The following is an 11901-nucleotide window of genomic DNA, read 5'->3' on the forward strand; positions in this document are numbered from 1 at the left end:
CTGCTGCTGCTCAAGCTGCTGCTTCTGCTGGATCAACTCCTGCTTCTTCTCCTCCATCTGCTGCCTTTTCTTCCTCTGCTGCTGCTGCCGCTTCTCCTCCTCCTCCTCCTGCTGCTGCTGCTGCTGCTGCTTCTTGCGCTGCTGCTGCTGCTGCTGCTGCAGCAGAGAGAGCGACAGCCTCCCCACGCCCTTGCCCACCTCGTCAGATTCCGCGCACTCCACCCGTCTCCTCCTCCTCCTCCTCGCTCTGCCGTGAGCCGCGCTGGCGACGCCGCTGTTGGTGCAGCCGGGGCGGGTCGGGGAATCATCGGAGATGGAAGACGATGAGGAGGAGGATGAGGAGGTGGAGGAGGAGTCACCGTCCGTCTCTGGGGAGGCGAGGGACGCGCCACCGATGCTCACCACCGGGCCAGCCGGCGTGACGCCTACTGGAGACACACGCGGTGCGGCGGGGAGATGTTAACTACCTCGCCTGGGGCGCAGGAGGTCGTGGGTTCAATCCCGACCCTGACGCCTGCTGCTGTATATTTGGAGTTTGCGTGTCTCTCTCTCATCATCACGGTGGCTAGGAGATGTTAACTACCTCGCCTGGTCTACAGGAGCTCGTGGGTTCGATCCCGACTCTGACGCCTGCTGCTGTATATTTGGGGTTTGCGTGTCTCTTTCCCTCCCCCCGAGGGTCGCGTGGATTTTTCTCCGGGTCCTCCGGTTTCCCCCCCTCCGCAATTTAGAATCGATGTCACCACCACGATTGCTCGTGTTGCAATCGAAACGTCGTAGTACGCTAGTATTTAATTGAATACTTTCTCTTCATACGTGACTTTACCGAAAGAACCACAGAGTCATTCCTGCAGTCACGAAAGCTCCAAATTAAGTAGGAGCCATCACTTGTGAGGGCCGGGTCGCTTCCTATAAAAAGCTACGATGTTGCAGCTCGGTGGGCAGATGTCGCAAACGGGTTTTGATTCCTTACCCGTACCCGGCCGCACCAGGGTCGCAAACCGGTACCCGTACCCCGCCGTACCCGTACCCTACCCGGCCGGGTAAGGGTAGGGTACGGGTATCGGGTACCTGATTGCGACCTCTGGGATGAAGCCATGTTGCAGGCACGGGTGGGTTGATTCTGGGAACTTGAATTGTGAGAAGAGACAAGACGTTGGGAAATGAGTGACAAACGGTGACTCACCAGTGACTCACGGTCTACCCGTACCCGGCCGCACCAGGGTCGCAAACGGGTACCCGTACCTGTACCCGGCCGGGTACGGTTATCGGGTATCGGGTACCCGGTTGCGACCTCTGTCGGCGGGGTCTTGCCCGCTGGCAAAACAAAAACAAGTTGAGTTCGTAGTTTTAAGCGGCTGCGGAGGAAGATGGGAATTTTTTTCCCGACGGACGGGTCGTCCTACGGGCGGAGGCGACGTAACATCTGGCGCGGTTGCGCTCCCAACAAAGCGGTACCTATTTTATCCACCCCTCCCCCCCCAAAGAGAGGTGGGTTGGGGGGGGGAGAGCGGGGATGATTGGCCAGGCTAGGTGCAGGAGGTCGCGGGACAGACCCAGGTGTTGTGGGTTAGACGATGCATCACGTTCATCACCACCATCACTACCGTGAACTCTACTTTACCAAAACCACCACCACCACTACAATCATCAGCAACACCAACGCCACTACCGACACCACCAATACAATAACTACGTTCATTAACCACCACTACCACATTCATCAACACCGTAACTCCCATCATTACCTGCATCATCACCACCACCAAAGAAAACACCACTTCCACCACAAACAACAACCACACCTCCACCACCACCACCACCACCACAATCTTTAACACCACCATCACTACCTATACCACCTCCACCACCACTACCATCACCACCGCAACTTTCACCCAAAACAACACCACCACCTCCACCACAACCTTCAACATCACCATCACCACCACCACAATCTTCACCACCACCAATACCATCACTACCTCCATCACCTCCACCACTACCTTCAACATCACCACCTCCACCTCCACTACAACCTTCACCCCAAACACCACCACCACCTCCGTCACCACCACCACCTCCACCACCACCACAATCTTCACCCCAAACACCACCACCACCTCCACCACCACCACCACCACCACCACAACCTTCACCCCAAACACCACCACCACCTCCATCGCCACCATCACCCCAAACACCACCACCACCTCCACCACCACCACCACCACCACCACCACAACCTTCACCCCAAACACCACCACCACCACCATCTCCGTCACCACCACCACCACCTCCACCACCTCCGTCACCTCCGTCACCTCCGAGTGCCGTGATGAGCGTCACCGTCGTTGCTGCCGCAGCCGCCGCCAACCGCTCATGTCCCCGCGGCACCGACGTCGTCCGAGAGGTCCCGGCACCACCGACGCCACCACCAAAACCGCCACCGCCACCACCGCCACCACCACCGCCACCACCACCACCGCCACCACCGCCGCGCCGTTTCTCATCTCCCATCGCCGTCGACGCCCTCAACTTTCCTCTCCTCTCTCCCCTTCCCACCTCCTCTTCCTCGCCGACCACCGGCACCGCCACCGCCCCGTACGGTTTAACCGCCCTCACCGGGCCGCCCGACGCCACGGCAACCGCCCCGTCCCCCGCGCCGGCCGTGCGCCGCCGGACGAGGGGGCGTCCCCTCGCGTCCAGCGGCCCGGGGCCCGGCGGCAAGAGGCGGCGGTGGCGGTGACCACCGGCATCGGCACCGTTGGGCGCCGCGGCGACGAAGGGGACGCGGTAGATTCGGCCCAGTGACACGGACCTGTGGGGGGGAGGCCACGTGAACAAAGATGGTGGTCACAGCGTCGTGCGTCGTGCGTCGGCGGCTTTTGGGACGCGCTGCTTTCCCGCGGCCGTCTGGAACGTTCCTCCTGCCGACGTTAGGAAGCCGCTGGGGGCCGTGCACTTGAAACCGCCCCCGCTGACAAAATCACTTCTCTAATGCGGCTTTTTGTCGCCGTGTTCGACAGACGCACGTACGTAGACCGAGGCTGTCTCTTTGCCTGTCCGTCCGTCCAGCTGTCTGTGTCTGCCTGTCTGCCTGTCTGTCTGGCCTGGCACAGGCGTCGTGGTGACGTCACCGCCACTTAGTGGCGAATGGCAGTTGTTGTTGCCTGTCTGTCTGCCTGTGTGCGAGTCTGTCTGCCTGTCTGCCTGCCTGTCTGTCCGTCCGTCCATCCGTCTGCAAGCGAGCGAGCGAGAGAGTTAGTGAGCGACGGAGCGAGTGAGAAAATTAGCGAGCGAGCGAGTTAGCGAGTTAGCTAGCGAGAAAATTAGCGAGCGAGCAAGCGAGAGAATTAGCTAGCGACGGAGCGAGCGAAAGAGTTAGCGAGCGACGGAGCGAGCGAGCGAGCGCCTCACCTGTGCTCGGGGTGAGACTCGGCTGCTGGTACCGCGAGCTTGGACTTCCCCAGGCGATGTCGCGACGACTTCCCTCCCGCCGCCGCCGCCGCCGCTGCCCTCGCCGCTGCCCCCGGGGCTGCCCCCGGCGCCGCTGCATTGGAGGTGGAGGGCGTGGGCTCCGAGGCCGTCTTCTGGGACGAGGACGACGACGACGAGTTGGAGGTGGAGGACGGAGAGCGCTTCATGGCGCGGTCACTCACGGCCATCGACTGCTCGGGCGCAGAGAGAGGGGGAACGGAGAGAGACGGAGAGAGAGGGGAAACGCAGAGAGAGGGGGAGGGAGAGAGAGGGGGAGAGAGGGGCAGAGAGAGGGGGAGGGAGAGAGAGGGGAGAGAGGGGAAACGCAGAGAGAGGGGGAGGGAGAGAGAGGGGGAGAGAGGGGCAGAGAGGGGGAGGGAGAGAGAGGGGGAGAGAAGGGCAGAGAGAGGGGAAACGCAGAGAGAGGGGGAGGGAGAGAGAGGGGGAGAGAGATGGAGAGAGAAAGACAGAGAGAGACGGAGAAAGTTTTTGTTGTCAACGAGTGTAATTCTTTTCAAATATACAGCAGCAGGTATCAGGGTCGGGATCGAACCCACGACCTCCTGCATACCAGGCGAGGTAGTTAACATCTCCTAGCCACCGTGATGATGATGATGAGAGAGACACGCAAACTCCAAATATACAGCAGGCGTCAGGGTCGGGATCGGACCCACAACCTCCTGTACACCAGGCGAGGCGAGTCTGTGGGTGTCTATGTGAGTCTGTGGGTGTCTATGTGAGTCTGTGGGTGTCTGTGTGAGTCTATGGATGTCTATGCGAGTCTATGAGTGTCTGTGTGAGTCTGTGGGTGTCTATATGAGTCTATGGGTCCCGATGCAAGTCTATGGGTGTCTATGTAAGTCTATGGGTCTCTATGCGAGTCTATGGGTTTCAATGTGACTCTATGGGTGTCTATGTGAGTCTGTGGGTCTCTATGTGAGTCTGTGGGTCTCTATGTGAGTCTATATGAGTCTATAGGTCTGAATGTGAGTCTGTGGGTCTCTATGTGAGTCTATAGGTCTCTATGTGAGTCTATGGGTCTCAATGTGAGTTGTGGGTCACAATGTGAGTTTGTGGGTCTCTATGTGAGTCTATGGGTCTCTATGTGAGTTTATATGTCTCTATGTGAGTCTATGTGAGTCTATAGGTCTCTATGCGAGTCTATGGGTCTCTATGTGAGTCTATAGGTCTCTATGTGAGTCTATGTGAGTCTCTATGTGAGTCTATGTGAGTCTATAGGTCTCTATGCGAGTCTGTGGGTCTCTATGTGAGTCTATAGGTCTCTATGTGAGTCTGTGGATATATTTTGCACGGCAAGTGAGCGGTGACGTCACACCTGTGACATCACCCGCATGTGGCAGCGTCACGCAGCGTGCCTGATGACGTCACGCAGCGTGCCTGATGACGTCACGCAGCGTGCCTGATGACGTCACGCAGCGTGCCTGATGACGTCACCTACCCCCCCCCCCACCCTCAGCGTAGGCCGTGTGTTAATCCACGACACGAAATAAGATGAATTAAAACTTCTAATCTAGATTAAACTCGGTCGGTTTTTTTCACAAGAGGTCTTACCCTTTCTGGAAATAAAACATTTATTTTAAGATGTTTAAACACCCGACATAATCCTTTTTCAAGGAATCCTGTTCGCATGAAATCACACGGTACTCGCTGTGGACATGCAAACAAGAAACATGCTCTCATAATACTGGCAGGAACCTCTGGTTACACCAGCCCACAGGGGATTATTGTGTCCGTCCGTCCGTGCAGGGAGGGGCTAGGTGGGTAGGGGCTGGGTGGGAAGAGTGGGGCTGGGTGGGGGGTGTGAGGGGTGGGGCTGGGTGGGGAGGGGCTGGGTGGGGAGGGTGGGGCTGGGTGGAGGGTGTGAGGGGTGGGGCTGGGTGGGGAGAGGCTGGGTGGCGAGGGTGGGGCTGGGTGGGGGGAGGGGTGGGGCTGGGTGGGGAGGGGCTGGGTGGGGCTGGGAGGGGGGTGGGAGGGGTGGGACTGGGTGGGGAGGGGCTGGTCACCCCGTGGTGCCCTTATAAAACTCAACGTTTCACCTACTCACGCCGGCTTGTGCCCACCCTCACAGTCGGGCATATTTGCGGAATACACCACGCCGCCGTTGACCCTGCAGGCCATTGACCGAGCAACCCAACGTTCCTACCAGCTCCCTCCGCAGGACAATGTGTTATATGATGCATGGTTTCGATTTAAAGCTTTCGTGACTGCAGGGATTCATCTTCTTGGTTCTTTCGGTAAAGTCACGTAGAAGGGAAGTAATAAAATAATAAAAATAAAACATAATAAAATAATTCTCACGACGTTTCGGCCACAACGCAAGCAGCCGTCCTCAGCTGAAGGAACAGGTCTGTCGGGGAGACAGCGTCTGAATGAAACAACACCAAGCTTGGCAGCGCATATTTAAGCTGGGTTGGAAGGGGGGAAGGGCGCCTCGACAAAATAATTAGCATATCAAGAGGAATTTAGCATATTTATGGGAAATGCAGGTATGTGATTAGTACTTATGAAATGCGTAGGAGGTGGGCGGGGGGGGGGGGTTCAAAGTCATATTATGCCCGTGCATTATGCAGGATTAGCAGCATCAAAAATGATTAGCTGCATCAAAAATCGAAAACAAGTATAACCCGTAAAAACAAAGTTTTTCACTATAAATCCTTTATATGCGTGGCGGCTAGAGTCCTCTCGTCCTCTGGCTTGAGATGGCTGCCACCTATGGGTCAGATGATTGCATTGCACCATTAAGCAATTGGTAATTACATATAATATTTTTGTCCTAAAAAGTGTAAAATTTTGTAAAACAATTTTCACGAACATTAATTGTCACGCACAACGAGTCTGTGTGGAAAATGTCAGCTCGATTGGATCACGGGAAGTGGGTTAAAAAACGACCGAAAGATTTGCACGGTCCTAAGCAAGCAAGCGAACTTAATATAAAGGATTTTTAAAAAAGGGAGCCAATTCGTTACCGATTTCAGATGCGGTGGTGGTGGGGGGGGCGGGTCTTTAACTCTCCGACACACAACCGGTGAGCGCTGAATTAGCAACTAATTTTTCCACCTTCACCAATTGGCTGTGCGTCGGGTGGTGGCGGGTTTCACGACACAACGGGCATTTACTTATATATTTGGCGCGATGTAACTCCTCCAAAAAAAAACCCCCATCATCGACAGGACTATGCAAGACTAAAATGTATTTGACGTTTACAAAAATGTGTAACGTGTAGTCTTAACAGACTGTTGGGGCAAGTGCTGTTAGCGAGCACCACGCCCGGCCGCCTTTGTCTCCCCAGTGGCGATGTTTACTACACACCTCTACACCAAGTTACTCATTTGAAGCTGAGTTGACCTAGGAGAGGCCCAATACCCGTTCATATAATCGTCACCGGTGTTGGCCGTGAGCTGGAATCGAACCCGTGTCGCCGGGTTTGTAGTGCAGCGTAGCGCTAACCACTGCACCACCGCTCCCCACACACACAACAACCGCCATTCGCCACTAAGTGGCGGTGACGTCACCACGACGCTTGTGCCAGGCCATGTGCACCCTGAGGCCACGTGAACTGTCGACCGCCCGCTGGCAGGAGGTCACGGGGCAGACCCAGGTGCCACGGGTCGACTGACCGAGATGACACACACACACAGTCACACACACGCATAGACACAAAGACAAAGATCCCCCGTATAGCCTTAACATACTGTAGGGGCAAGTGCTGTTAGCGAGTAGCAGCACCTATGAAGGCTGGCACGGCACACGAGGGGGTGGGTGGGTAGGCCAGCACCACGCCCCCCAGTGGCGATGTTTATACACCGCACCAGGTACTCGTTTGAGGCCGAGTCGACCTAGGGGAGGCTCAGGGACCGGTTCAGAGAATCTTCATTGGGTGTTGGTGATCGTGAGCGGGAATCGAACTCGGGTGGCCGGGTTCGCAGCGCTAACCACTACCCCACCGCTCCCCCACACCCCTAAACAAAAACATACACATCAATTAAAACTCATGGACAATGCATCCTCATTATTACGATGACAACAGCTCGTGATTGCTGCGGTGTGACGCCAGGGACTGTGCAGCAGCCTGAGAGAGAAATGTTTTCAATTGAATGATCAGCGAACGAGTGGAGTGTGGAGCTTAACGCAATTTTGTTATCGCATTTAGAATGCGCACCGTATGGATGTTTTTAACATGCGGGATCAAACCGCCTGACAAGCAACGCATCAATTAAATAACTCGTCTAAATTAACCTAATTTACTTGGGGGTTTAAAAACAAAAACCTAATTCCAAAGCATTATAACAAAAGAAATATAATTTTTAAAAAATCGGACACCGATCGCAGCTACCGACCTTCGCCTGCTCTCCCGCCGCGACGTAGCCCAGTCTCCGGGCGGCGGTTCAGGCTCCGCACCGTACCTAGGCCTCAACCGGCCTCGGTCTTCGCTTGACGCGCCACGGAACTCATTCTCCTCGCCGCGTCTTGGCGATTTGCGATTGAAGAGGTGAACGCGCTCCGAACGGCGCGAGAGTGTTAGTTTGCCCTCTGGTTTATTTTTAATTTAATATAAAATCGAATTTCCACACCCCCCTCGCTACCCAGCAGCGGTTTCTCTCATTTTTTCCCCGTTTTTTAACGCGCGGGGTCACGTGACGTTGTTGCTTAGCGACGCGGGCGTCGCGACCCCACGCTGAATATCGTAGCGCTGATAGGTATAGGGGAGTTTAATTCGTAATGCGGATGAGGATACGCGATTGTAATCCATAGCGCGGATGGGAACAAGCAATTGCAGTTCATAACGCGGATAAATATCATGCATTTTGAATATAGTAACGCGCTTAAGTAGAAGCGACTGTAATTCGTAGACTGAATTGGTGCGAGCGATTGTAAATCACAGTATAGATAAAAACGGGAGCTTGTAATTCATTGAACGGATAGACACGCACGATGAATATCCTAGCACGGTTAAGTATAAGCGATGAAAATTCATAACGTGTTTAGGTATAGTAGATTGTAATTCGTAATCCGAATAGGAATAGAAGCGTTGTAATTCACAACGTAGATAAGAGACATGTTCAAAACCTTAGTGCAGATAAACATAGAACGTGCAATTTGTAATTCGTAGCCGGGGCCGACGAAACGCGTTGAATTTCTTCGCACGGATAAGTATAAGAGATTGAAATTCGTAATGTGCATAGGTATACTCGATTGTTATTGCTAGCGAAGATAAGGATACAGTTGTAATTTGTAGCTCGGATAAGAGTGTAGGTTCGTGGTTATTTTGTAGGAAAATCGTGGTTCAGATATAATAGAGGTTTGTAGGTGAGATCACGTAAATATAAATGTGTCGTTAAACCCGCCACCACCCGACACAGCCAATTAGTAAAGTTTGTTACTTAAACAGAACGTGCCAATTCGTTACTATTACAGCACTAGTGTATGGTGTAATGTATTGTGTATAGTAGTGTATAGTGTAGTGTATAGTGTAGTGTATGGTGTAGTGTATTGTGTATAGTAGTGTATGGTGTAGTGTATAGTGTAGTGTATAGTGTAGTATATAGTGTAGTGTATGGTGTAATGTATTGTGTATAGTAGTGTATTGTGTAGTGTATAGTATATTGTATCGTGTAGTATACTAGTACAGCACTAGTGTATAGTGTTGTAGTGTATAGTGTAGTGTATAGTGTAGTGTATAGTAGTGATTAGTGTAGTGTATAGTGTAGTATACTAGTACAGCACTAGTGTGTAGTGTAGTGTATAGTGCAGTGTATAGTGTAGTGTATAGTGTAGTGTATAGTGTAGTGTATAGTGTAGTGTATAGTGTAGTGTATAGTGTAGTATACTAGTGCAGCACTAGTGTATAGTGTAGTATACTAGTACAGCACTAGTGTGTAGTGTAGTGTATAGTGTAGTGTATAGTGTAGTGTATAGTGTAGTGTATAGTGTAGTATACTAGTGCAGCACTAGTGTATAGTGTAGTATACTAGTACAGCACTAGTGTGTAGTGTAGTGTGTAGTGTATAGTGTAGTGTATAGTGTAGTGTATAGTGTAGTGTATAGTGTAGTATACTAGTGCAGCACTAGTGTATAGTGTAGTGTATTGTATAGTGTAGTGTATAGTGTAGTGTTTAGTGTAGTATACTAGTACAGCACTAGTGTATATTGTAGTGTGTAGTGTATAGTGTAGTGTATAGTAGTATATTGTATAGTGTAGTATACTAGTACAGCACTAGTGTATAGTGTAGTGTAGTGTATAGTGTAGTGTATAGTGTAGTATACTAGTGCAGCACTAGTGTATAGTGTAGTGTATAGTGTAGTATACTAGTACAGCAACACCGGTTGTGTGTTGGAGAGCCAAGCCACAACATTTACAATCTGAGTACGACGTTTCGTCAGTAGTTTCAAGTTCAAGTTCATTTATTAGGTACAGAGCCCTGTGAGCCATTCGGCTCCTGAATCGGGTGCAACCGCAACAAACAAAAAATAAAAACATGAACAAGAAAACATCTTAAAGTGACTATGTGACTGAGCGCAAACAGAAAATCCAAAAAAAGACAGCAAAATATTGCAGAAAAAGCACCGTACACCAAGGCTGTGTGCAAAAATCCCAGTGGGATGCAAGTCAAACAACAACAACAACAACCACAAGACAACTTAGATTAAGGCCATCATTCTAACTCCGTACTACAACAAACAAACATGGCCAAACCAATAAACGTTTAGAAATCACCAAAATAAAGCCATGAAAGCAATGAAACAGTGATCATAGGAACTGTGACGGAATTTTCACAATAAACAACGTAAACAACATGTACCACCAAAAACCCTGCAGCCATAGCTTCATCAGGCGACAACCGGTGTGCTGTACTCGTAACGAATTGGCACGTTTTGTTGACGTGATACAAATGTCTGTTTTGTTTCTCCCTTGTGACGGGACTTTGTAGCATGAAGGTTGGGGTTTCTAAGGGCACACAATAAGGTCTGAATTAAGGTGGGGACACTGATAAGGTAGGGGGGCAGTGTGTGGGTGGGTGAGTGGGTGGGTGAGTGGGTGGGTGAGTGGGTGGGTGGGTGAGTGGGTGTGTGACTGGGTGGATGAGTGTGTGGGTGGGTGAGTGTGTGGGTGGCTGAGTGTGTGGGTGGGTGGGTGACTGGGTGGGTGGGTGAGTGTGTGGGTGTGTGGGTGGGTGTGTGGGTTGGTGGGTGAGTGGGTGGGTGAGTGGGTGGTTGGGTGAGTGGGTGGGTGGGATGGGTGAGTGGGTGGGTTGGTGGGTGAGTGTGTGGGTGAGTGGGTGGGTGAGTGGGTGTGTGGGTGAGTGAGTGGGTGGGTGCGTGTGTAGGTGGGTGAGTGAGTGTGTGGGTGAGTGTGTGGGTGAGTGGGTGGGTGAGTGTGTGGGGGTGTGTGGGTGGGTGACTGGGTGGGTGACTGGGTGGGTGGGTGAGTGGGTGGGTGAGTGTGTGGGTGTGTGGGTGGGTGAGTGAGTGGGTGGGTGTGTGGGTGGGTGAGTGTGTGGGTGAGTGAGTGTGTGGGTTGGGGGGTGAGTGGGTGAGTGGGTGGTTGAGTGGTTGGGTGCGTGGGTGGGTGTTTGGTTGAGTGGGTGGGTGAGTGTGTGGGTGAGTGTGTGCGTGAGTGTGTGGGTGGTGAGTGGGTGGGTGAGTGTGTGGGTGGGTGAGTGTGGGTTAGTGTGTGAGTGTGTGGGTGGGTGAATGGATGGGTGAGTGTGTGGGTGGGTGAGTGTGTGGGTGAGTGGGTGGGTGGTTGAATGGTTGGGTGGGTGAGTGGGTGGGTGTGTGGGTGGGTGAGTAAGTGAGTTTGTGGGTAAGTGAGTTTGTGGGTGGGTGAGTGAGTGTGTGGGTTGGGGGGTGAGTGGGTGGTTGAGTGGTTGGGTGAGTGGGTGGGTGTTTGGGTGAGTGGGTGGGTGAGTGTGTGGGTGAGTGTGTGCGTGAGTGTGTGGGTGGTGAGTGGGTGGGTGAGTGGGTGGGTGAGTGTGTGGGTGGGTGAGTGTGGGTTAGTGTGTGTGTGGGTGAATGGATGGGTGGGTGAATGGATGGGTGTGTGGGTGAGTGGGTGGGTGGTTGAATGGTTGGGTGGGTGAGTGGGTGGGTGTGTGGGTGGGTGAGTAAGTGAGTTTGTGGGTAAGTGAGTTTGTGGGTGGGTGAGTGTGTGGGTGAGTGGGTGGGTGAGTGTGTGGGGGTGTGTGGGTGGGTGACTGGGTGGGTGGGTGAGTGGGTGTGTGAGTAATAAGATCGGGCACAAAACTTAAGATTATCATCGCGAAGTGCAGCGAACCCATTACACCGCGTGACGTCACCGAGGAGCACCCCCCAAGGTCATGCGCGATGACGTCATCGCGCAAGAACGCTCACCGTCAAAGTGACGTCGCGCGCGCCGAACATCAGTCGCCGCGGTTGAGC

General features: G+C 52.9%; 1 protein-coding gene across 1 annotated transcript in view; it reads right to left on the reverse strand.

Annotated features, from left to right (window-relative positions):
- Positions 1-8167, reverse strand: part of LOC144952038 (uncharacterized) — a 13243-nt gene extending 5076 nt beyond the window's left edge. Inside the window, exons 1-4 of the mRNA XM_078882430.1 lie at positions 7839-8167; positions 3421-3671; positions 2325-2821; positions 1-425 (exon numbers count right to left, since the gene is read on the reverse strand). The exon at positions 1-425 is cut by the window's left edge and continues 225 nt beyond it. Of these exons, the coding sequence (XP_078738556.1) occupies positions 1-425; positions 2325-2821; positions 3421-3668 (1170 nt within the window). The 5' untranslated portion in view covers positions 3669-3671; positions 7839-8167. The remainder of the gene's footprint in view (positions 426-2324; positions 2822-3420; positions 3672-7838) is intronic.
- Positions 8168-11901: the final 3734 nt, after the last annotated feature.

Source organism: Lampetra fluviatilis, chromosome 65, assembly GCF_964198595.1.
Source record: "Lampetra fluviatilis chromosome 65, kcLamFluv1.1, whole genome shotgun sequence".
Taxonomy (NCBI): domain Eukaryota; kingdom Metazoa; phylum Chordata; class Hyperoartia; order Petromyzontiformes; family Petromyzontidae; genus Lampetra; species Lampetra fluviatilis.